We start from the raw sequence: 26423 nt of genomic DNA, 5'->3' as shown, positions 1-26423 counted from the left end.
AGGGAGAGGGAGAAACAGGCTTCTTGCTGAGCAGGGAGCCCAATGGGACACTCCATCCCAGGACCCCAGGATCATGACCTGAGCCAAAGGCAGACATTTAACTGACTGAGCCACCCAGAAACCTCAACATTCTTTCTCTTTTTTAAAGATTTTATTTATTTATTTGAGAGAGAGAGAGAGACAGAGATAACGAGAAGACGGCATCAGTGGGGTGGAGAGGGAGAAGCAGGCTTCCACTGAGCAAGAAGCCCAATGTGGGACTCGATCTTAGAACCCTGGGATCATGACCTGAGCCAAAGGTGGATGCTTAACTGACTGATCCACCCAAAAGCCCCTCATTTTTTTTTTCTTCAAAAACTTAAGTGGTTGATACACAGAATAAAAGGATGTGTTGAGTACTTTTCCAAAGAGAAGATCTAGTCCAGTACACAGAAGTAATAGGAGGCACATCCTGTTGGCCTAATAATTAGAGGTGATGAAAGCTGTTATAGGATGTGATGTGAAGTAGTGAGCTTTCACCTCCGGAAATACCAGGCAGAGAGTAGACAACCACTGGAAGGGGCTCCTAGATGGATGGGGGTTGGGTAAGATGCTGATCAAAGGTCCAGGCAAGTCAAAGACTGTATGATCTTTGAGTAAATAATGGAAATAAATTAGTCTTGAAGGATCAGCAGATTATTGCTTTTGTTCTAAAAGAATATAAATCAGTGCTTTCCCACAGAGGGAAGACCCTGTGAAAACATGGGAAGTAGCTGACAGCCAACTGCGAGGCCTTAGAAGAAACCAGCCCTGCTGACTCTTGGATCTTGAACTTCCAGCCTCCAGAACACTGAGAACTTTCTGTGGGTGAAGCTGTCCAGCTGGTGCTAGTTTGTTACGGCAGCCCCAGCTGACCGATACAGACTTTTTCCACCTCCTCCAACTGAAGTGGTTCAGCAAGGAAATACTCCTATCTAGGAAGGATCCTGATAGAGTTAATAAGAAGCCACTTGCCTCACAACTCAAGGTAACCTGTGTTGATCCCTCAATTCCATTTCTGGGTATTTCTTTAAAGAAAACAAAACTCTAATTAGAAAAGATACATGCACTCCCCCATGTTTATTGCAGCATTATTTACAATAGCCAGGATAAAGAAACAAACTAAATGTCCACTGATGGACATTCTATATATATAGAATATATATATATATTCTCAGCCATAAAAAGGAATTTTGCCATTTGTGACAACATGGATGGACCTTGAGGGTATCATGCTGAGTGAAATAACTCACACAGTGAAAAACAAAGGCTGTATGATCTCACTTAGATGTGGGATCTAAACAAAGAACTTGAGCTCATATATACAGAGAATAGATGGGTAGCTGCAAGAGGCAGGGTGTGAGGGGTGGGTGAAATTTGGTAAAGTAGGGTCAAAAGGTGCAAACTCCCAGTCATAAAATAATTAAGTCATGGGATGTAAAGTACAGCATGGTGACTATAGTTAATAACACTATACTATGTATTTGAAAGTCACTGAGACTAAATCCTTTAAAAAAGTTTTCAAGCCTTCCTCAAAAAAAAAGTTCTGATCACAAGAAACATGTTACTATGTGAGGTAACAGATGGTAACTAGGCTTATTGTGGTGATCATTTCACAATATATATAGATGTCGAGTCATTATGTTGTTCTTCTAGAACTAATATAAATTTTTATAGCTAATTAAAAACAACAACAACAAAAAAACCAACCCAGAAAGATTGCTGGACGTAGGCCGCCAAGGGGAAAGTGACTCATTCTCATCGGTAGCAACTCCAGATGGGCCCACATAAGCCTGAGGAAAATCAGTGGGGAGCGCCTAAACAGGAACACTTCCTCTCACTTGCTAACTCAGTTACCTCACGCTGGCCTCATTGCTAGGTGAGGTGGTTGCTTTCTGGAGTGTGTGAAGAATTCGTTTATTCTATTGTTATTTTCCTCTTTATATTCCTTCATATTTTTAAAATTTTCTACCTGCACCTTCAGCTAAGAAAAGAAATAAAAAATTTAAAAAGTAATCTGAGTAATTAAAACAAAGCCTGAGTCTTTTCCCTTGAGGTGTTTTGCCAAAAAGGCAGCAAGAACAAGAGTAAGCTTCAAAACAAAGGATCAGAACACTGTTTACTCAGTAGGAAAGTAAATTCATATAATAAACCACCTTTTCATCCACCACCCTTGCGCGTTCTCCATCTGACACCTCTTCTGCCAGCTTACAGATATTTTGGGAACAGGAGTAGAAAAACATTATGAGAGATCACCTCAGGGAAATTATTTGGAGCCGCTACAACGACGTCACGAATTACCTTCATGTCCACTGATGGGTCACCCTGCAGGAGTGTCCATTCATACTGGACAATGGCATGGTCATCTGTGCTCTCACGGCCATCCAAAACTACTCCGTCTGTAGGTAGTTGCAAGATCACATCCCGCCCGGCCTTGCTAAGTGGGGGCTTATCCTTTTCTGTGAAAGAAAATCAACAGTTTACAAGAGGGATGATCCCCTATTTTATTTTTTTTTAAGATTTTATTTATTTATTTGACAGACAGAGATCACAAGTAGGCAGAGAAGCAGGCAGAGAGAGAGGAGGAAGCAGGCTCCCTGCCGAGCAGAGAGCCCGATGCGGGGCTCAATCCCAGGACCCTGGGATCATGACCTGAGCCGAAGGCAGAGGCTTTAACCCACTGAGCCACCCAGGCGCCCCTGATCCCCTATTTTAAAAATAATTTATTTAAAGAAGTATCTTGTTGGCTAGAATAGATGTAATCCAGCGAACAACTACTAAGAGAATGTATAGCAACTAAAATTCATTTTCTCACTGGTTTTCATCATATTCTCTTTACATAATAAACAATAAAATAGCAACATAGTAGGAATATGGACTTCAACTATAACAGGTGCAGAAGAGGCAGTGTAGAGCATCAGCTAGTGGCAGTAGCTAGAACAAGGTGGTGGGTACAAGACCCAGTACTAGGCTATCCATTCTGGAGTAGTACTTAAATTCTCTAGAGTCAAGTTTTCATTTAATTCATAAATAATTTAAGTTCAAAATTCTATTAAATGAATTTATCAAGGGGCACCTGGGTGGCTCAGTGGGTTAAAGCCTCTGCTTTTGGCTCAGGTCATGATCCCAGAGTCCTGGGATCGAGCCCCATATGGGGCTTTCTGCTCAGCAGGAGTCTGCTTCCTCCTCTCTCTGCCTACTTGTGATCTCCGTCTGTCAAATAAATAAATAAAATCTTAAAAAAAAATTTATCAAAAAAAGACTTCTGAAACACATCTTTTTTTTTTTAAATCCACCTTTGATAGGGATTTTTTTCCGTTATCCTTAAGTTTTTAAAATACAAGTGATATAAAGTGTTCAATGTGTAGAAAATAGTTTGGAAAGTTAAGGCAAGTTCTTGGATTCATACAACATAAAACTCACTTAGAAATTTTCCAGAATATAATTTTTAACCTTGGAACATAGGAAACATTCACAGGTTCTAACAACTAATTTTTATTTATTTTTAAATTCTTTTTCCTGGGGCGCCTAGGTGGTTCAGTGGTTTGGGCTGCTGCCTTCGGCTCGGGTCATGATCTCAGGGTCCTGGGATCGAGCCCCGCATTGGGCTCTCTGCTCCGCAAGAAGCCTGCTTCTCTCTCTCTCTCTCTCTCTCTCTCTGCCTGCCTCTCTGCCTACTTGTGATCTCTGTCTGTCAAATAAATAAATAAAATCTTTTTAAAAAAATAAAATAAATTCTTTTTTCCTTTTTTTAAGATCTTATTTATTTATTTATTTGACACAGAGAGAGAGAGCGCGCGAGGGCACAAGCAGGGGGAGTGGCAGGCAGAGGGAGCGGGAGAAGCAGGCTCCCAGGGAGCAGGCGCCCCAAACAACTGATTTTTATAACAGAAGCTGGCACAGAGTTTCTGTATGATAGCAAAAGAAGTATGTATTTACCTTTGATCTGGTATGGTACTAAATAATTCAAGGCTAACCTTAAGTAGTGTTCACTAACCACTAACCTTTAACTGATCACTGCTTTAGTGCTGACGGATAGGAGAAGCTTCATACAGAAAACATATCTAAGAGCAGAGTTGTGAATATTTTATTGATTTAAGTTTATTAGTAGACTTGCCCAAATGCACTTATATCTTGAAGAAAATTAGTAATACAACTGGGGGAAAATCTATAAGTTCTTGTAATTTACCCTTTTTGGCATTCACTATTTCCTCTTTCCTCCCACGCTGAAGCTCTGCCCAGATTCTGGCCTGGATTCTTCCTTAACTTTCTCTGAATGCGTTGTGGAGACACTGCTCTCTTCCTCCAGAGCCCCAGCTGCTTCCCAAGCAAACATCTAAGGGCCAACCCAGATATCCCAGCACCTGAGGCTAGAAGCAATCCTATTTGTTTCTCACTAGGCAACAAATGTCACTGTTGACACACTACAGCTAAAATGACTTTTTTGAGATTCTAATCTGATTGGGTTATTTCTCTGCTTAAGAAAAACTCTTCAACAAATTACCATGACCTTTCAGAAGTTGTCCAGCCCTATCTTCCCATTTACTCATCCTCCCAATATCGACACAGAGGTTTTCTCTAAGGGGCTGGCAGCTCTTAGAGCTATGGCTTTTCTGAATGAAAATGCTGTTGGTAGCCTCAAAAAGAGATGGCTTTTTTATTAGCCCATTTATAGGGAATAAGCACACTTGCTACTGCCAATGGTTACATTTGTCTACTGAGAAGATGAGTCCCATTTGTTGTTGGTGTTGTTTTTTGTTTTTTACTATTTTATTTATATATTTATTTGACAGAGAGAAGCACGGTGAGAGAGGTAACACAATCAGGGGGAGTCAGAGAGGAAGAAGCAGGCTTCTCACTGAGCAGGGTGCCTGAGCAGGGATCATGACCTGAGCTGAAGGCAGATGCTTAATGATAAAGCCACCCAGGCTTCCGGGTGTTGTTGCTGTTGTTGTTGTTGTTGTTTTTTAATTTATTTGACAGACAGAGATCACAAGTAGGCAGAGAGGCAGTCAGAGAGAGAGAGGAAGGAAAGCAGGCTCCCTGCTGAACAGAGAGCCTGATGCGGGGCTCAATCCCAGGACTCTGGGATCATGACCTGAGCCAAAAGCAGAGGCTTTAACCCACTGAGCCACTCAGGCGCCCCTGTTTTGTTTTTTTTAAAGATTTATTTATCTGAAAGAGAGAAAGAGAGAGAGAGAGGTTGGGGAAGGGACAGAAGGAGAGGAAAGAGAGTTGTTTTGTTTTTTTTAAATTTTTTTTACTGTCGGAGGCAGGCCCCTGGCCAGGGAGGCCTCCACCATTAAAAGATGGCCCTGGCTAGTTGCCAGGTTAGGATTGCCTCATGAGACTAAGCGGAACGCCCAAAGAGGAAGTAAACAGCATTGGTTGCTAGCGAAGTTGTTCGTTTAGGTGCACAGCCTGATTCGCTCCCTCCTGTACCCTGCTCACTGATTGGTCATGTAAGCGTATATAAGTGTGTAGACTTGCGGAAATAAGGAGAGAGAAGATGCATCCGAACTGGGGCTTCTTGTCGTCCTTGCGGGTCGAGGGCGATATTTTACTTGACAAAAAAAGATCACAAGAAGGCCGAGAGGCAGGCTGAGAGAGAGAGAGAGAGAGAGAGGAGGAGGTAGGCTCCCTGCTGAGCAGAGAGCCCAATGTGGGGCTTGATCCCAGGACCCTGGGATCATGACCTGAGCCGAAGGCAGAGGCTTATTAACCCACTGAGACACCTAGGTGCCCCAAGGAAAGAGAGTCTTTAAGCAGACTGGGCACTGAGAGCGGAGCTGGATGGAGCTGGACATGGGGCATGACCCTGAGATCACGACCTGAGCTGAAATTAAGAGTTGAATGCCTAGGGGCGCCTGGGTGGCTCAGTGGGTTAAGCCTCTGCATTCAGCTCGGGTCATGATCTCAGGGTCCTGGGATTGAGCCCCGCGCATCGGGCTGGGGCTCTGCTCAGCAGGGAGCCTGCTTCCTGCCTCTCTCTCTGTCTGCCTCTCTACCTGCCGCTCTGCCTACTCGTGACCTTTCTCTCTGTCAAATACATAAATAAATAAAATCTTAAAAAAAAAAAAGAGTTGAATGCCTAATTGACTGTATCACCCAGGCACCCTAAGACAAGTCCTATCTTTATAGTCATTTAAAACAATGAAGACTCATAATTCAGATTTAAATAAGCCACACAAGCAACCTTTGCCTAAAAAGAAATTTGTTTTGCCTTTTCCATCGCAGAGCAAAGAACTAGTATCTGAGGTCTTTATTCTGCTTCTCCCAGGTAAGGAAAGAGGTGACAATTTCGCTACTAATAAGCCATTTTACAGAGTGTTACTGAGAACTTTCTTTTGGCTCTGGAAGTTTCATTGCTTTCCACACAATGGTTTACCACTTTATAATTCTGGAAATCATCTTATATTTTGCAGTAATACATTATAGTTAGCAACTATTTGCATGAAAATTTGTTTTAAAATAATTTTTGTAAGTAAATAAACTAAAATATACCTATACAATATAAAAAACAATGAATGCTATATTTTTAAGCTCTCAAAGATGTAACCCCAAAGTCTTAAATTAGAAAAATTAGGTAAGTTCTGAAATATCCCACATAATTACACAACTAATTCATCCTGCCTCTCCTGGAAGAAGGAGTTTTAGTTGTTTACTTTTCTTTAGGTAAGCTTTAAGATATGATATATGAGCATAGCAAAACCCTCATATCTTCCACACTGTTGTAACGGAAGTAGGAGATACATTCCCTCCTCAGTTCAAGTCTGGGCAAATTATGCTGCATAATGTATTCTGAAATAAGTCAGAGCTTATCTACCCAGGAACAGGTCTTAAAAATAAACAACAATCAGAAGAGGAAAGGAGTGTGCTATCATTTAAAAATATTTGACTTGCTGGGACACCTGGCTGGCTCGGTTGGTGGGGTGTGGGACTCTTGATCTCAGGGTTGTGAGCTTGAGTACCATATTGGGTGTGGAGATTACTTAAAATCTTGAAGGGCTGCCTGGGTAAGCTCAGTCGGTCAAGCAACTAACTCTTGATTTTGGCTCAGGTCATGATCTCAGGGTCATGACATGAAGACCGGCATGGGGCTCTGCACAGGGCATGGAGGTTACTTGAGATTCTCTCCCTCTGCCTCTCTGCTTCCCCCGTCCAACACCTGCTGTCTCAAAACAAAAACAAACAAACAAAAAATCCCCACCCAACTTTAAAAAAAAAAAGCTTGGCTTGCTGATAAAGAACAAGATAAAGGTAAATTTGAATTTTCATCTTAAACTGCAATAAATCAATGTTAAGTACTATAGAAACACTGATTTCTTTTGAAAACTAAACACACTTGGTCAGAGGCAAAATAAGACTCATACCAAATTTGAAGAAGCATATCAAGTTAAGACATTTTGTACAGATAAGAATATTGCTAAGTAATCTGATTTACAACACACTGCTGTGAACGAAGCCTTAATAATAACAAGGAGGTTTTGCAACCTAGATCTGAACTGTGTGGACACAAATGATATAGAGGAGGTTGAGAAATTAACAGAGACTCCTGAAGTCCGACACAGAAGGGGGCAAGACTAAGGGAAGAGGCTTAGATACTATGTGTCAAAATCCATGTGGTTGGTTTTTGTGATTTTCTTTTTTCATTGTGTCTTCTTCCTAATTGTAACACTTCAGGAAAAGATTATTCACAACCTCAATGTGACTATCATCATTTTTGGTGTGTAGCGTTATTGTCTTTCTCTGTATGAGCTAATGATAATAAGTAAGAGGTGCCATTTATTGGGTGATTTCTTTGTACCAGGCTCCAGGCTAACTGCTCATGAGCCTTAACGTCACTCAACTTTCACAAATCTCTGGGGTAGGTACTATCATCTGCGTCAGACTCATGAGGAAATGAGAGGCAGAGGCTTAGTTGCCTAACATGACACAAATGATAAATTCGTCAGTTTGGATGTCAGCCCAGATCTTTCTAAATATCCCCAAAGTATATCCAGTTATAGGAAATATAAATTTTATATCCTGAATTAGCCTACTAACTTACCAATATGTTCTATTTATTGATATTTATTCATATATTCTAGTAACATTAGTAACATTAACAATAAATATTGCTACTAATAATAATAATTATATTTACTTATATATTCTAGCAACATATCTAGTTATGTTACCACATAAATTTCACAGTTGCCACTTTAATTTTTAACCTCTGTTATTGGACATATAATTTATCAATTTTTTTCACCATTATAAATAATGGCACAATAAATTTCCTGACTCCTACTTTTTCTTTAGTATGGATCACTTTCCCATAAAAATATCCCAGAAGAACGAATGACCATTTTAATAGTGTCTGCTATGTATTTCCTACGAGACACTTGGACACGGCTCCATGGCTCATGTGTGGCAAGGCCCTTTATGGCAGTTTACTTTCTCTCACAGAGCCTTCTAGTACACTGGGGATTATAATGGAACCTAGATCTCTGGCTGTTGTGAGGAGAGTGAGTTCATGTGTCTAAGGACCTTATAATAATGCCCAGCACCAAAATCAGCAGCTGTGACAAACGTGGCTGATGGGTTCTGCCATAAATTTGTGCCATCTCATTCCATGTGCCCCTTCATCATTTCATGTTTTTATTCATCTCAAATGGCCCCCTGACAAATTCTCTGCAAGAGCTTTTCCAAATGATATTCATGCTCAGTTAGCCTCCAACTCTGTATACTCACAAGAGTTGGGAAAAAAAGGCAGTTCTAGAAGGAAAAACGTAGAAGTTTGAGACGCATAGAGCTTTAAGAGGTTAAGCATCTAGGCAAGGCAAACACAGGGTGTGTGGGTAGATAACCTTTGACCTAGCTGCAAATGAGGGCACCTGGAGACCTGAGCTATACCCTTCTAGTGACATGTTGCTGGGGATCTGAAGTGTGAGTATGACCGTGTTTCCCAGAATGAGGATAGAGCCCTGTGGCCACACATTTTTATCCCTAACATCTACATAATTGAATTCCCAGACAAACACCCCTTAGGGAAGGGAAGGGGAAAGAAGGAAGAGGAAAAAAAGTGACTCAGAAACTCCTACTACTAAACCTAACTTAAAAAAAAATTTTTTTTTTAATTTCCATGAGCATATTCTTCCCTTGCTTATTTTCCTTTTAATTTCCTCTAGCTTATAAGAAACCTGGTGAGGTTGGTTTCTTCCAGATGTGGAGCGAGAACAAGAGAAAGGTTTTGTTTCTTCACTGCTGGGATTTTTTTAGTCCATGTTTGAGCAAGGAGGAAGAATGTGTGTGTAATAGCCATGGGGCAGGCTCAGGGATGTTGGTGGAGGTTGGTGGAGGTTGGTGGACACTGAAAGTGTCTCTTGCTTTTGCTTCAGGAAGAAAACTTTGGGGTTCTTTCCAATGTCTGCCTCAGGGTTGATCAGTCACAGGGTGGCTTTTGAGGTCTGCTCCCCTGACAAGGGTCCTGCGCTTTCTCTCAGGTGGAGCTGAGTAAGGAGATGGGCCCACCTGTGGGTATGATTTGGACCTCCAGGTCCTAGAGACTCCAGATTTCCAAAGTGGCTGAGGCTCCCTCCACCACCCCCAATGTCGCTATATCATTCTTATGTTATCATAAATCAAACAGCAAAATGCAATCAAACACACAGCCAACCACATGTGGGCCCAATCAAGGTTTTCTTCCCTCAGTGGCTTTAATTTCCAACTACCACATTTTTTTTTTTTTTTGTGCTTCTTGTATGGGCTTTGACTATCATTCATAGCATCTGCCTGAAGTAAAACCACAGAATGAAAAAAAACTTCATTAACTCTTTTAAAGAGGCGTGCCTTCAACTTTCTTATTTTCAATTAAAATCAAATCCCTTCCTAGCCTTCTTTACAAAAGGGACCATAGTTCATGGGAATCAGTTGGACCCACTTCAAAATTTCTGACACCAAGTTTCCCTTCTCATTTTTGTCTGATGAAAGCCACTGCACATGGAATCATGAGTTCTGGGAGCCAAGCTCAGAAACGGGTGTGCCACGAGCAGTCTTTATCTAATTGGATTTTGCTCCTGCGATTACTCCACACAAACCACGACTTATAAAAATCTAAGCCTACTGAAAATCTGAGCCTAGCGGTCCCTGGGTGACTCAGTGGGTTGAGCCTCTGCCTTTGGCTCAGGTCATGATCTCAGGGTACTGGGATGGAGCCCTGCATAGGGCTCTCTGCTCGGTGGGGAGCCTGCTTCCCTTCTCTCTCTCTGCCTCTCTGCCTACTTGTGATCTCTGCTTGTCAAATAAATAAATAAAATCTTTAATACAAAAAAATCTGAGCCTAAGATAAACTTTTTTTTTTTTTCCTTTAGAGCTTTTCTCCTCCTTTAAATCGAATTTCTGTGAATCCTCTCAGATTAGCCTCAGGCTAGAAAAATCCCAGAAGCAGGCCATGGTGCCCTCTCTGCCCAACCTTCCGGGTTTCTCAGAAACCATCTATAAAACAGGAGTCAAAGCCATTCCTCTGGATGCCCCCGAACTAAAATCCCTTGGAACGAGGTTGCTTCATCTCTAACTTGACTGTACTGCCCAAGTGGTCTCCCGGGGGCCGCCACCCAACAGGTGTCAGGACAGCAGGGCCCGGAGGACTGGCCCGGCCTCCTCCCGCGGGGTGCTCACCCGTGCGCGGCGAGACTTCCAGGTCTTCCCGCCCGCCGTCCAGGGCGCGGCTGAGGCTGTAGCTGCTGTACCCGCGGTGCAGCGCGAACTTGCACACGCTGCGTCCGCGGACGGTGCAGTTGAAGAGGTAGCAGCCGAGCGCGGCGGGGGCGGCGGCGGGGGCCGCGGGCCGCCGGGGCAGCTCCACCACGGCCACCGAGCAGCGCGGCTCGGAGCAGCAGGCCGCCACGCACTGCCGCCAGTCACGCACAGCCGCCGGCGCGCTCAGGAAGCTGGCGCCCGCGGCCAGGGAGTCCTTGGTGCGGATGATCGCGTCCCGCATGGCGCTGTAGCCGCCGCCGCCCGGGCCCGGGCAGCCCTCCTCGGGGGACCCGCCGCCCGCGCGCAGCTCCAGCTCCAGCTCCTCCTGTGGCCGCTCCTGCTGCAGCTGCCGGCGGAACTCCTCCAGCAGCTGCTCCACTCCCGAGAGCTGCGCGTGCAGCTCGGACAGCGGCGCGGACGGCGGGCCGGACGCGCGGACGCTCGGCAGCCACAAGCAGAGCAGCAGCAGCCCGCGTAGCGCCAGGTGCCGCGGCGGCCGCCCGCGCCCCACGCCCGCGCTCTCCGGGGCGGCGAAGGCCATGGCGGCCGGCGCTGAGGCAGCGGGCCTAGGAGGGGCCGCAGAGCGCGAGGAAGGCGGGCGAACGCCGGACCCTGTGCCCGTCTGGTGTGGCCGCGGCGGCCGCTAGGCCCGGTGCCTCACAGCGCGGCCTTCTCGGGGCCCGGCTGTGCCCCCGAGGCCGCGGGCGCGCGGTCGCCGGCGGGAACCGCAGCGACGGGAGGCATAGCCGGCTCCGCCTGGCACCGCCGCTCGTACTTTGGGGAAGCTTCCGGGAACGCCCGCGCCTCTCTGCCCGGACCCGGGCGCGCTCTGAGGCGGCCAGAGGGCCTCGGCGCGGATCAGCACCCGGCCTGTGAACAGTGGCCGCGGCGGGGGCGGAGGCGCGCCAAGCCCCGCCCAGCTCACCTTCCCCCGCCCCCCGTTCGGCCCCGCCCCCCGCCTCCCACCAGCCCCGCCCCTCCCGCCTGCTGCTCCGCTCTCGGCTCACGTTGACCCCATCTGCACACCCGCCTCTGCAGGCTCCTCCAAGCCGGGAGGGCGCGCGAGGGAGACCTCTTGGGTGGGTTTCTAGCGGTGCTGTACTGAGAATGCATGGGCGACAGTGGCCCTCCGAGTCTTGGCGGGGGATTGTGCCTAAGCCCACTCGGCTTTATTGGCACGCGAGACCTGATTGGGGAAGCTCAGATCTTTGTGACCTCAGGGTCTGGTTTAGAAAGCGGACTTGAACTGGGGAACCAGTTCCGACAGTCTTTGGTCCTTCACCTCCAACGTCCCCGTCACGTTCGGGTCCCCAGATGCACTTGGGTAGCATAAGGCGGGCAACGCTGTTGAAAAATATAAAAGTCAAGTAGTCACAGGCAGTCTATGTCCACAAACACAACCGGAAATCTGAACACATCCAATTACGAGGGCCTGATGACTTAACACTATACAGCATGTAGAGAGGCCGTCAGCTTGGATCATGCAAGATCTAGTGAAGACGTAATTTATTTAATTAAATTTAGCAGATTACCTTTTCCTTCATGGAGATACGCTTGACATGTAACATGTTAGTTTCAGGTGTACGTAAGGATTCAACACTTGTATGTATTGTTCACGGATCACCGCAACATCTGTCACCATACAGTTACAAACCGGAGCAGCAGTGTTTTGTTTTATTTTGTTTTTAAAGATTGTGTTAATTTATTCGAGAGGCAGCACGATAGGGAGGGACAGAGGGAGATGGAGGGCGAATCTCAGGTTGACTGGGCCCAGCATGTGTCACCGCCCAGGCAGGTGGATCACATGACCTGGAGATCCTGACCTCTTGGAAAACCCGAGTGGGTGGCCCAACCCACTGCGCCACCTAGTGGCCCCAGAGCAGTAGTGTTTTAAATGGCATAATAAGGTTTATGAAAATCCGGTCCCATGGAGACCATACCTGACTTGTAACTGACTGTCAGTGCTTCTACATCTTTTTTTCAGAGTCTCTATTGATTCGTTTTTCTCCTGATTATGGATCATATTTTCTTGCTTTTTGGCATGTCCAGAAGTTTTTTTGATTGGATGCATGAACATTGTAATTTGTACATGGTTCAAATTAGAGGGAAAGAGAAAATATTTGGTTAGAAAAATAGCAGTTTCTGAATATATGTATATGGTTTTAGAGCTTATATTTGCTTTCAGATCTAGAACAGAGAAGGAGTTAGAACTAGAAGGTAAAAATACAAAAGAAGAAAAAAGAAAAAATCCATTATTTCTTGCTATTCCATGAAAAGGAAAATCCATAGAGTTCATGAGATTGTGTATATGCATGACTCTGAACCTGAAATATTAACTTCTTAGCGCTACAGGGAGTGGCACACTTTGGGTTACAGGTTCTTCCACCTCGAGATATTCACCCCACGCAACTGAAGCCACCTAATGATGTCCTTGACAGCATAAAGATTCCTTTCACCTTAGAACTCAGAGAGCTCCAGTAGGCTTATGATAAAGAGAAACTGTCATGGTGATAAAAATGGACCCTGAAGGTAGCATTCAAATCTTCTAAACACTAGCTGTGATAAAATAATTATTAATATTAAAAATAAAAACATGATAATAGGATATAGCATTAATTAACAATTGTAATGATTTCAAAGTTTGTCAAAGCAGTTTCTGGTACATGATTTCATATGACCTTCACAGAGATCTTAAGATGGACACAGGACCCTTGCTCCTGCCTTTTGGACAGTGGAAGAGAGGTCAATATAGAATGAGATGCAGCTCACATGTTCAATGGCAGAGATAATGAGGGACAGTGGGAGGGACAGTGTTCCTCAGGAGCATTCATTTCCAATCCTCCGGCACTGCTAAAGATGGCCCCTCTCTAACTTCACAGCAGGGTCCTTTTGAGAAAAGTGGAAATGCTTTAATGTGTTTACCATTAACACTGGTTATTTCTGGGGTGTGAAATGTGAATAGTGGAGAGAGATAGGCAATTTTTTACTTTATAAGACTTCATATCAGTTGAAATTTCTTAAATGAGGAGCATTTTTCATTAAAAAAAGGAGCAGTCTCTTCTGCTGCAGTCATAATAGAGAAAAGGGGGTGGATTTAGCCTATGAAGTTAGATGAAAAATCCAGAAAAAAAAAAAGAGAAAAAGAAACAATGTGCTTTGGACATCAGATAATAGGCAGCAGAGCACCCGGGAGAAGGGTTACTAAGGAAGGGGTCCTTTTCACTGCCCTGGCTTCCCATCCAGAGAGAGATTCCAAAATGCAGGGCTGGGAGGGGAACCCAAAGGAGCCTGGCAATCTCTCTGAGCAGAGAAAATGGAATTGAGAAATCGGAGGGGAAGGCCTAGTGGCTAGAATCCACAGAGCAGAGTACCAGAGGGCAGAGAATTGCACAGAAAGAGTTCTGGAGATGAGCAGAGGCCCCCTCCCCCACCCCACGCCTTCACCGGAATACTAGTCAAGTACATGCATATGAGGAAACTATCCAAGGCCAGAGAAAGAACCACTGGAAAGAAGCAGACAAAACAATTTCCCAGCTGCCTGGGAATAGTCGATATTTTGGGCAGCTGAAGAGGAAAAACCTGTAATTCCAGGGTGCGGGGGCCGGGTGGGACGGGCGGGAGGGGAGAGCAGGAGGAGGGACACTTGAGCTAGCGGGTAATGGACAGATATTCATGCTTTGACTGTGGTGATGGTCTCATAGGAGCATGCGTATGTGAAGCCCCATCAGACTGTATACTTGAAGTAGATATAGCTTATGGTCTTCAATCACACTTTAATAAAACTCTGAAAAACCAGGTTTCATTGCATAGTGTATTAGGAGGGAGGTTTGGGCTGATTATGATTTGTGATAGAACAAATAAATCTTTTATCTCCAATTCTAGTTTTTCTCCTTTCTTTTTCTTTCTTTTTTTTTTTTTAAGATTTAATTTATTTGACAGAGAGAGATCACAAGTAGGCAGAGAGGCAGGCAGAAAGAGGGGAAACAGGCTCCCCACTGAACAACAGAGAGCCCAATCCCAGGACCCTGAAATGTGAACAGAGCCGAAGGCAGAGGCTTTAACCCACTGAGCCACCCAGGCGCCCCTCTCCTTTCATTTTTACCCGAAGTAAAATATCTTTGTTTTGAAAACCTAATATTAACACCTTATCGATGAACGAAGCATTCGTTTGTGAGGATACGTATGTAAAACACTACAAAACTAGGGCTAAAGAAATGAAGGAGATTCCCCAGGATTAGAAGGCCTGTGACTCCCCCGGAAGCCTGAAATCTCATACAACCTGCCAAACGGACCGTCAGGATTCCTCCTTGCCACTTTCGGAGTCTACTCTGTGTACCTCCCTGGAACCCGCAGCCCCAGCTCCCAGGTGCCCCGCCCCTGTCCGCTCAGGGAACCCGTAACGAGCCGCCCCGCCCCTTCTTCCCCACCCCGGGGGCCAAGCGGAGCCCCATCGGATACTCTCTGCCAGGAGTATCCAGTGCAGTCTTGAGAAACTTGGAGTCAGTGAGAACAGCATAGCTGGAAAGCCAGGTGAGCTCCAGGGCTCCATGGAAGGGGTGGATGGAGCAGAAAAACTGCTCGGCAGAGGACAACGCATAGAGCAGTCCGGAGGGCCAAGCCAAGAACGGTAAATACACAGGAACTCTGTTCCTGACACAGGAACAGTGAAGACAGAAGCTGCATGACAACTTTAAAGCCCCACATGGCTTCCCGGAAAGTCTTCTTGCTTGGCCTTTAACTTGGGGAGCTTTTCTCCCTTGCAGGCAAGTGATTTGGGTGTGGTCTGATTAAATCTCTGTGAAGGCAAACAACAGAAACCCACTTCAGATCGGCTAGAGGTAAAAGGGCCATCGTGCATAAAACTGTGAGATGACTCAGAGGTAGGGCGAGCGGGCAGCTGGGCCTGAAGGAGGGCCTAGACCCAAAGCCGGAAAGCTCTGAGCAACCGGGCAGCTGGTCTCCCTTCTCGGACCAAGTGGTCTTGGATATCCACCTCTGTCTGCACCCACGATTCCTGCTTCTCTCAGTCTGGTCTTTTCTGCCCTCTTTGTGCAAAGCCTGGGTTTACCTCACCTCAATTCCAGGAATGCACGGAAACTGAGTCAGCGACACCGAAACAGAGTCCCAGGAGGGAGATTCTGTTGAGTCTGGTTTGGTCCTGTGTCTGCCCACCACGCCCCACCATGACTGGGGTGCAGAGAACATGAAGCAAAAATGGCTTCTGGTTCTGCCTTCCCTCCCCCACAGAGGAGGAAGTGAGAGAAAGGCAGTGGTAAGGACCTGAGGAAATTCCTGGAAAGCTGTCTTCTCACCAAGTCAATGCCCAGGGTTTGCTTGGACACTTCTTTTGATTTTTATTTTAACTTAAGAGACACTTATAAGAAGTGTTGGGTTAGAGACTGCCAAGAACTGTTCTGAATACTGTGCAAACACTGACTTCTTGACTTAACAACAACCTTATGCAGCATATGTCACGACTAGCCCTGAGTTATAGTGGGTGGGAATATTCTACTTCACATAGCAAAGCCAGTCCATTTTCGGGAAACTCTATTATAATCATTAGAAATGTTTTCCCTGGGGTCCCTGCGTGGCTCAGTGAGTTAAAGTCTTTGCCTTCAGCTCAGGTCATGTTCCCAGGATCCTGGGAGGAGCCTCACATAGGCCTCTCTGCTCAGCAGGGAGCCCGCTTCCTCCTCTCTCTCTGCCTACTTGTGATCTTTTTCTGTCAAATAAATAAATTAAAAAAAAAAAAAGAAATGTTTTTCCTTATATGCAGTTCTAGTCGCTTTGGACTTGTCCTAGTTCATTTTCTGGGGTCTCTCAGAGGAATCTGTACCCTCTGCCAAGTGGCAGTCCTTCAGATATTTAAAAACTGGCACAACATCTCTCACGCAACTTAACCTGCTTAATAAAGCACAGTCTCAAGTTCAGGAACAGCAACACCTAGGCTGATACTTACTGGTCTTGTGGCCTTGGGGCAAGGCGCTTACTCTCTTTAAACCCCAGGCTGTTTATCTATAACACAGAAACAATTACATAACTTTACCTCTCACACTTGTAGTGAGGTGGGTAGGAAGGGGGTCGGTGTCAAGGGATGATGGGTGGGATGGGGGGGTGGGAGGTTCTGGGGGGCATGATAAGGAAGGGACAGGGGCAATAGGTGGGAATTGCCTGGCTCCCAAAGAGAAACCACCAGAAAAGCCCCTCTATTGCTCACTCCCTCACCCTCCCTTTTGCACAAGTTCATTTGCCTGTCAGCTCTACCATTTTCTCTGGTTTACCAAGACTTTCCCAGGCTGTTGTTTGCAATCATCTTTTGAGACCTTAGTGATGCCTGTGCCTTTAAGTTTTGTATGTCCCGCGTTTCCATTTGCTAGGCTTGCTGTAACAAAGTTCCACTCAAAGGGTTTTGCACTCAATTCCAGTGATGGAGGAAGAAAGTGCATCCTGGCACCAACAAGCAATTCTCCAGACAGTAGCCAGGTAGCTTACAATTTAATTCCATTCTGACACTGATAAGGCGGAAATGGTGTTAGATCCCACAGGTCAAGGGGTCAATCCTACAAGGCTCCCTGCCTCAACATCCTTCAGATGCCAGCAAGATTGTCAGATGCAAGTCCAGATTGTCACCCATGCTCCTGACTGACCAATAATCCCTTCAATGGCTTTCATTAATTTGTGAGAGCAGCTCACAGACCTTAGAAAAACATTTTACTCATTACCTCACTAGTTTATTTTAAGTGGATAAAATTTTGAAACAGCCAGAGGGAAGAGATGCCCAGGGCAAAGTATGGGGAAGGGCACTGAGCTTCCATACCCTTTTCCAGAACACCAATCTCTCAATTGGTGGTGTTGGGACCACCAACTCAGAAGTTCTCTGTACCCCATCCTCTTGGGTTTCTATGGAGGCTTCGTTACATAGGTATGATTAATTAAACCATTGGCCATCTGTGATCAATTCAACCTCCAACTGGTATTCCTTTCCTGGATGTTGGGACTGACAGGATGAGGGACTGAAAGTTCCAATCCTCTGATTACATGGGTGGTTCCTTTGCTGCCCAGGCCCCATCCTTTTTTTTTTTTTTTAAACATTTTTAATTTAAATTCAATTAATTAACATATAGTATATTATTAATTTCAGAGGTAGAGGTCGGTGATTCATCCGTCTTTTTTTTTTTTTTTTTAAGATTTCATTTATTTATTTGAGAGAGAGTGACAGAACCCGAGAAGGGATAGGGTCAGAGGGAGAAGCAGACTCCCCGCTGAGTGGATAGCCCAATGTGGGGCTGCATTTCAGGATCCTGAGATCATGACGTGAACTGAAAGCAGATGCTTAACTGACTGAGTCATTCAGGTGCCCCTCATGAGTCTTATATAATACCCAGTGCTCATTACATCACCCAATTCATCCATCCCTTCATCACCACCCCTCAGCAACTCTCAGTTTATTTCCTATGATTAAAAGCCTCTTATAGGGACACCTGGGTGGCTCAGTTGGTTAAGCAGCTGCCTTCGGCTCAGGTCATGATCCTGGCGTCCTGGGATCGAGTCCCATATCGGGCTCCTTGCTCCGCAGGGAGCCTGCGTCTCCGTCTGACTCTGCCTTCCACTCTGTCTGCCTGTGCTCGCTCTCACTCGCTCTCTCTGACAAATAAATAAAATCTTAAAAAAAAACAAAAAGCCTCTTATAGTTTGTCTCTCTCTCTGGTTTCATCTTGTTTTATTTTTTCCTCTCTTCCTTTATGATCCTTGTTTTGTTTCTTAAATTCCACATATGAGTGAGATCATATGATAATTGTCTTTCTCTGATTGACTTATTTCACTCAGCAGAATACCCTCTAGTTCCATCCACGTCATTGCAAATGTCACAATTTCATTTTTTGATGGCTGAGTGATATTCCATTGTGTGTACACACACACACACACACACACACCATATCTTCTTTATCCATTTGTCTGTTGATGGACATCTGGGCTCTTTCCATAGTTTGCCTATTGTAGACATTGCTGCTATAAACATTGGGGTGCATGCCCTTCGAATCACTAAATTTGTATCTTTAGGGTAAATCCCCAGGAGTGCAATTGTTAGGTCATAGGGTAGCTCTATTTTCAAGTTTTTGAGGAACTTCCATACTGTTTTCCAGAGTCCAGCCCCCTTCCTTACAGCGTGGTCCTACAGTCTGCTAAGTCACGCCTATGTCCAGGGTGAACCACTAGCAGAAAGAGGCTTTACCTGGGAAGGAATATCAGGGAGAACTTTTCATCCTGAAATTCACAACTCCTTGAAACGGTTGATGAGTGTGAAGATACGTTGGGACAGTCATGTGGTATCAAAGTCTCTCTGAATCTTTTGACACTTTGGGGCCACAATGGGAATGAAAGAACAGAAGCAGCAGCTACTGTCAGACACTGGGGGGGCTCTGGAGTGCGGAGCCTTGCATCTTGGCACTGGAACCGTCTTCCAACTAAAGAAGAAAAAGAAATTCCCACCAGCTCTTTTCCTCATCATTTAGTTTTGGTTAATCTCCTCTCTCTTCTGTCTCATCAGCAAAAGTAATGTCAAGTTTTGCCAAAGACAGCAAAGTAGGAATGCATTACGTCAGCGGCACACAAAGCTCTCTTTTTACTCAGGTGCTGGTCTTCCCTCTGATGGCAAGACCTATAGAGTCTGAAACAAAGGGGACTGGTGAGCAGGGAGGCTCTGCCGAAAGGTGGAGGAAGCAGAGGAGGATACAGTTTTCCTCCTTTTCTCTAACATTTGTTTTCCTGGGCCTGCCCTGCCTCCTACCTCCCCTCAGCTCAGCTTGGGCGACATTCCCCAGCTGTAGCCCTTTAACAGCAGGCTCACAAAGCCAGACAGCTTTGTGAAATTAGAAATAAGCTGGCTGAGTTCAAAACCCCAAGTGTCCATGGAGGCCCAGCTTCCTTTAAGCCCTTGATGTTGAGCCCTAATTTCTAAAATTGGTCACCTGCCTCCCTCCCTGTTCACCACTCCCCTTCATGGCTGGGCATGCCGCCTAAACTCCAGCCAGCTGGGCTGAGACAGGTAAGTCTTCCTTGGGCACACATTCCACCGGGGAACTTAAAGGCAGACCTGGGGGCCTGCAACTCTGTGCATGGCCTCCCTACCCTGGGAAGAGAGCAGCTGGGCCCACCATGCTCCAAGTCTTGGTACATACATGCCCTGGGTTCTGGCTGCTACTGTACCACTCACAACATGGGCCCTTCCTGGACAGTGGCCCCTGTCTGACTCCAGCATGTCTGGATGCTGTTATGAGGTAAGCTTACCTTTCACTTCAGGGCCCATGCAAAACAGAGAAGATTTGGGGCTCCTGGTTGGCTCAGTAGGTTAAGCCTCTGCCTTTGACTCAAGCCTGCTCCCCCACCCCACTCTCTGCCTACTTGTGATCTCTGTCAAATAAATAAATAAAATCTTTTAAAAAATTCTTAAAAAAAAAAACAGAGAAGACTGAACATTAGTATTCTTTTGAACAGCTCAGAGATGTGAGTCATTTCCTACAGCAGTAACATTGCTCCTTGTTAATTCATAGATGGAGAGGGTGATTTTTGTCATTAAAATCTTATCTTGGAAGGGCCTGGGTGGCTCCATCAGTCAAGCGTCTGCCTTTGGCTTGGGTCGTGATCCCAGGGTCCTGGGATTGAGCCCCATATTGGGCTGCATGCTCAGTGCGGAGTTTGTTTCTCCGTCTGCCCCTCCCTCTGCTCCTGTGCCCTCTCTCTTTCTCTCTATCACACACACACGTTCTCTCTCTCTCAAATAAATAAATAAATAAAAGGAATCTTGACTTTGGACTCCAAAGAGAGCCCCAGGAACTGTGACTTTAACCCCAGAGCTGCCAATTCTTTGAAATTGCTACACCTCAGTTTGTGAGGTCTAGGTGACCCTGGGGAGGACATTATGAGGATGATGACAGCGATGGGAAAAAGAAATGAATTTGGAAGGCTAGAGCAGTAATATAGATAGGGGTCTAGTCAGTGGGCTCTGACGCTGTCTGGCATGTAATAGTTCTCTCTGTCCATCTATGTCTCTGTTTTTCACTGTATATATATCTGATTCTATTCAGAAAAAATGTATAATTTATTTATAATTTCATTTACCATTGAGGATATTCCTGACAAGAAAACTACCTGCTTGTCAAGACATTAATGAAAACTGAAATACCTACTTAAAATGTTTAAAGACTTTTTTTGTTGAAATGTAATATTCTCATACAGGAAAGTGTATAAATCTTTTAATGGTCAACTTGATGTCTTATTAAAGGTGAATTGCATCTGCATAATCATCTGTCAGATCAAGTTATGGATCGTTTCCCAATCAGGGTCTGCTATTCTGACTTCTATTACCGAGGATCAGTTTTGTCGATTTTGAAATTTACATAAATAGAAACACAGAGTATATATTCTTCTGTGTCTGAATGATCTGTGGGAATCATTCATATTTTGTGCAGCAGTGTACTCCTTATTGATTTCTACATAGTGTTTCGTTTGTAAATATATCACATTATTATTTATCCTTGCAACTAAGCCAGGTGCTATAGGGCATATTAATATGTAAACAGATAAGTTAATTCCCACATGTCACTTTGCCATGTGGCCTTGTACCTTTGTGTTATGACATCTAGTCAGTTGGCAGGACAGACCTGTGGTTTCCACACAGCAACAATTATCTGCACCAGGAAGTGTGTGTGAACACATAAACATTTCTCACTAAACCAAAATAAATATATCCCTAGCTCATTTTCCTCTTAGCTGAATTAAAAAAAAAAAAATGCCAGCAGCCTCTCCAGGTCCACCTGACATGGGGGGACATCTGATGGAAAGAGCGTCAGAGTAAAATCAACAGGCCTAAATGATCCTGAGCAAATAGCTTACTTTTACCAATTTTTCAAAATGATCAAGTCTGTACATGGCAGGCCCGTTCAAGGGCCATGGGAGGAGGAAGCAGAGTAAAGGAAGGGTTCTTTTTTTGGAGATCTTATTCGACAGAAAGAGTGAGAGAGGGAACACAAGCAGGGGTGTGAAATGGGAGAGGGAGAAGCAGGCTCTCCACTGAGCAGGGAGCCTGATGTGGGGCTGCGTCCCAAGGCCCTGGGATCATGACCGGAGCCGAAGGCAGACTCTTAATGAGTGAGCCACCCGGGTGCCCCTAAAGGAAGGATTCTGAAGCTGAAGACTCATTAGCGTCTCAGTATGCCCAACCGTGGTAGAAGACCGTGTATAGGATTGGCAGTCAGATCGTCATTAATGTCAGTTTTTGCCAGCAAGTGTTGGTCTAACGCTTTAACTATGTCATGGTCCAGAGAAGAAACCTCTGATTATGGAACAACTATTATGACATAACAAAGATTGTTGAGTACATCATGCTATCCTCAGAGAGCAAACAATTTTTTCATCAAAAACCTGGGGGAATCCTAGGATAGAGTGCAACAAGACAATACCCAACCCAGGATGTGGATCTGAGATCCGGCCCCCCTTTAGGAGTAGACACTGGTTTGCCCCTCCCCTCACTGCACTACCTTGCTGCCTGGACCAGCCTCCACCCTCTCCACATCAGAGTAGCCCCAGCTCTAGCGTGGGGTGTGGGGCTCAACACTAAGAAAGGGCATCATTTCTGTGTAGAGATAGATCAGTGGACAAGGGCTTGGGCGAGACCCATGGCGCGCCTCTCCCAAGTCTTTACTAGACTTTGTCCTCTCCCACAGCCAAAGGCAGCCTGCTGCACATTTACTTTATTTCATAGAGATGCCAAAGAAGATCCAGACTGAGATGATGAAGATTACTAAAACAAACTTGGAGTTTCCCGGATGGACGAAGACTTGGGTTCTGAAACATTTATTGACGGTGCTAAAACAAACAAAAAGTGAAAGTCCTGTTCAACATAAAAAAATACCTTCCTGATGATTGCCAGAGGGGATCCTTGCCAGGTAAAGGGGGTTAAGAATCCACTTATCCTGATGAGCACTGAGAAATGTATAAAATTGTTGAATCATTATATTATACATGTGAAATTAATATATTCTGTATGTTAATTATATTTCAATAAAAAATAAGAAAATAACTTCCTGAGCTCCTCCTTGACCCAGGAAGTCCATGTCACCCCCAAATTTATTGATTCATGATGTGGCAGCCACTCTATCAGATCCTGGGGTCTAAGGAGGAATGGGGGCTGTGCCCTGTCCTCATGGAGCTTATATTTCTACTGAGGGAGACAGCTGATGTCCATCTGATTATCATAGAGTGTGACATGTTCACTGTGGGCAGAGCTTTTTGAGGGTGGTGCTTCATTCTGAACTGGGGGTGCTTCATTCTATCTGGGGGAGGTGGAAAGGGCTTCCTCAGACGTGACTTTAGTGCTGGTTAAAGGATAAGTAAAACAAGGAAGAAGAGAAGGCTGGAAGCACAAGGTAGGTTGTAGACTCGGAGATCACCTAGCAGTTCAGGGTGGCTGGATCGTTGGTTATCCAGGAACGGGGCCCCTGCGTGGAGGCAGGGGGATGGAAAGGAACACAATGGGAGGTCCTATGGCGGTTACTGCCTCTCCAGTCCGCCAAGAACTCAGCTAGTTGACTAATCCGTCAAATCTATTGTATACCCATACTCCTATCCTCACAAGAAGGAAGGCATTTGTCCTTTAAAGAGAGCAACCTCCTCACCCTGCTCATTTACCTGGGGGTTCCAGCACTTTCTCCCAATGTTCTAAGAATTCCCCGAGCCAGGGTGCCTGGGTGGCTCAGTGGGTTAAGCCTCTGCCCTCCGCTCAGGTCATGCTCTCAGGGTCCTGGGATCGAGTCCTATGTCGGGCTCTCTGCTCAGCAGGGAGCCTGCTTCCTCCTCTCTCTCTGCCTGCCTCTCTGCCTACTTGTGATCTTCCTCTGTTTGTCAAATAAATAAATAAAATCTTAATAAATAAATAAATAAATAAAATCTTAAAAAAAAAAAAAAAGAATTCCCTGAGCCAGTGATTACAGTATCCCATGGAGATTCTCCTGAAATAGTTAGCCAGTCCCTCGTCCTCCCACTCCTCCTTGATGCCTCTGGCTCCAGGGTTCATGACTGTCCAGGTCACGTTCATCATGCCAAAGAGGAGGGTTGCCTGTCCATTGATGCTGAAGCGCCAGAACACAGTGGGGCACCATTGTGCTTCATGCTGACAACACAGCTGGTTGTCCAGGGTGGGAGGAGCTGCAATCCACACACAAAGTCATCAGCTTGGACTCTTAGCTCCATGATCTCTCGTGAGGTCCAGCATGTCTCTGAGGTGGGGCCAATGTTGAGTTCTTATACAGAAGCCCCTTCCCTGCACATGCTCTTTCCCTCTCTTGCTGACTGCCTCCCTTTCCTCAGCCCCCTCCCCTACTTATCCCTGGTCATGTTGTTCTCCAGTTTTATGTCAGGCAGGATCATCCTGAGCTCTTGCCCCACCTCTCCCAGTGGCTGGGTCAGTTGTGTCCATGCTTTGGTGGCATTTACCTTCTGCCCCAGGAGACCCAAAGGTCTGATCTTGCTGCTGTCACTGTCATACTGAAGGAATGGCTTTTTAGTCACTGAACCCTGCACTTCATACCAGAGGTGTCTAGGTCTGGATTGAGATTTGACAGTGAGGTGAAGGCAGAGAGAGTGAGGATCTGTGAAAGAAAAAGGCAGCTGGGGCCACAAGATTCCCTCTGAAAGGCTTACTGCAGAGGGAGGGGAGGGGGATCTCCATCCCAGCCCCCTCCACTTCTGCATCCTTAGTCCCCACATTTCACTGTCTGAGCTTTAGGAAAGTACCATGATGTTACCTGCCGTAGACCCTCAGGGACACATACTTTTACCAGGAGGATACACCTGACAAATACTTTTAGTGACATCTGTCAAGTTCTTAGGTAGAAAAATTACAATACTGTCTGTCCTCCTGGGACTTAAAATCTAGCTGACCAGACAGGACTTTAAACAGAAAGTTTAAAAAAAAAAAAAAGGACACTGTAGGACACATGCCAAACTCATGATGGTTCCTGGGGGTAACCAGGTGAGGCTTCCTGGAATAGAAGGTGGGAACTGGCAGGAGAGGGAGAGCTGCCCCAGGGGAGCACCGTACAAGGGGAGTGCCTTAGCCTGGGGTTCCGGTCCTTCAGAGCACATGGACAGGTTGGCACTTGCCTGAAATGTGGGGAAGCTCTTTTCTCCTGTCTTCCCTCTCCCCAGCCAGGTCCCCAGATCCCAGGACACTCATGGCCCACTGTCTTCTGGGCTTGTACCAGCAGCGGCAATAACAAAAGAAAACTTGCAGTGTAAGATAATGGCAACATTCCTGAGAAGGGGCACCTTTGGATAGGACGCTGCAGGAAGTGGGTGTGGGGCACTTCCCAATGTTGTCGTACCAAGATGGCTGACGGTCCTGCAGAAATCTGACAAAAGCAAGGAGTGCTGGGGGAGAGTTTTGTACGTGTTGCAAATAAGATGACTCGTTTAAGAAAAGAGAAAAGACATTACAAAGCAAAGTTCACTTGAAAAAATTCCTCTCTGCTCTCCTCAAAACCACTTCCGGTGTAAGTGGTACATTTGGCAGTGAGGTGAGTTCCTTTCCCCTCCCCACACTCTCCCATGCTGCCACCAACTTCTTGTCTTCTCCAACTGCCTCTTCTTCCCTCCCTGATCTTTCCATTTCCTCTTCTATCTTCGCACATTTTCTCTCTCCCCTTTCCCACCCCCTTCCTTGTCTACTGGATCTCTCCCTCATAACTGATTGAGATTCACACTTCCCAAGTGCACACAGGTTAATCAAAGTAGCTGGAGACACATGGCACCTGGTCTATCATCAAAGACAGGTTGACAATCTTGAGTCCAACAATCCTGTTGGAGCCAGGACTTGTGGACCCAAGAAAAGCCAAGTAGTTTATTATTAGAGAAAGTCTTGGGGTTCTGGTTTTTGAGTTGTGCAGATCAGTCCAAGAACAAAGCTTTGGTGTCACTATGACGTTTCTCATGTCATTTTTCTCTTGAAAGTGCCTCTGAAGACTTAAAGCTTTTCAGCCTGTTCCCCCCTCACTTTTACAGCTGTCCCCTCCCATTCCATCCAACCATCTTAGCCAGCTCAGGCTGCTATAACAGAATTGCCCATGTCAGGCAGCTTAGAAAGCAAGTGTCTATTTCTTACAGTTCCTGAGGCTGGGGAGTTCAAGATCAAAATACCAACAGATCCTCTGTCCAGTGAGGACGACTTCCTAGCTTGCAGAGGGCAGTTTTCTCCTTGTGTCTTCAACCTGGCGGATTGCAGCAAGAGGCAGCAAGCACTTCCTTGTCTTTTTATAGCCAGCAGTGAGAGGCAGCCTCCTATCCTAATTACTTCTGAATGACTCACCTAATACCTTTATGTTGAGGATTTCAACAAGAATTTTGGAGGATAACAATGCAAAATACCATCTGTCCCTCCCATATTTAGATTTTTCACTGTGTGCCTGGCATTCTGCTGGTTATTTAAAATGCAAGTCATACCCATTTGGTGATACCTTGTGAGTCTGATGCTAGGGCTTTCCTGACGCCCAGTAAGTGGGCTGCACCACTGACCTTCCTTTAACTAGATCAAATATGTTAGAGTCAGCCATCAGTTTTCAACCATCTATGTGGAGGCCACCAATCAGGAAGTCAGGGGGAGCTCTCAG

At 45.5% G+C, this 26423-nt stretch overlaps 2 protein-coding genes across 5 annotated transcripts in view; both read right to left on the bottom strand.

The window, feature by feature from the left end:
- Window positions 1–11656, bottom strand: part of LRP11 (LDL receptor related protein 11) — a 47567-nt gene extending 35911 nt beyond the window's left edge. For 3 of the 4 annotated variants that reach the window (XM_045066242.1, XM_045066244.1, XM_045066245.1), the window contains exons 1-2: window positions 10681–11656; window positions 2320–2477 (exon numbers count right to left, since the gene is read on the bottom strand). In XM_045066242.1, the coding sequence (XP_044922177.1) occupies window positions 2320–2477; window positions 10681–11302 (780 nt within the window). In that variant the 5' untranslated portion in view covers window positions 11303–11656. The remainder of the gene's footprint in view (window positions 1–2319; window positions 2478–10680) is intronic. The other variant, XM_045066243.1, reaches the window with a different exon arrangement.
- A 333-nt stretch (window positions 11657–11989) lies between these two features.
- On the bottom strand, window positions 11990–24510 carry LOC106005807 (retinoic acid early transcript 1E). The gene is made up of 4 exons (XM_045066216.1): window positions 24140–24510; window positions 23745–23981; window positions 23449–23501; window positions 11990–12105 (listed from the first exon to the last, which is right to left on the bottom strand). Exons 1-4 carry the CDS (start codon window positions 24508–24510, stop codon window positions 11990–11992), a joined length of 777 nt encoding a protein of 258 aa, XP_044922151.1.
- Between the last annotated feature and the right edge of the window lie 1913 nt (window positions 24511–26423).

Source organism: Mustela putorius, unplaced genomic scaffold (assembly GCF_011764305.1).
Source record: "Mustela putorius furo isolate JIRA1106 unplaced genomic scaffold, ASM1176430v1.1 tig00003863_pilon_pilon_pilon, whole genome shotgun sequence".
Classification (NCBI taxonomy): domain Eukaryota; kingdom Metazoa; phylum Chordata; class Mammalia; order Carnivora; family Mustelidae; genus Mustela; species Mustela putorius.
The sequence above is the reverse complement of the archived record's forward strand: the minus strand, read 5'-3'. Positions and strand labels throughout refer to the sequence as shown.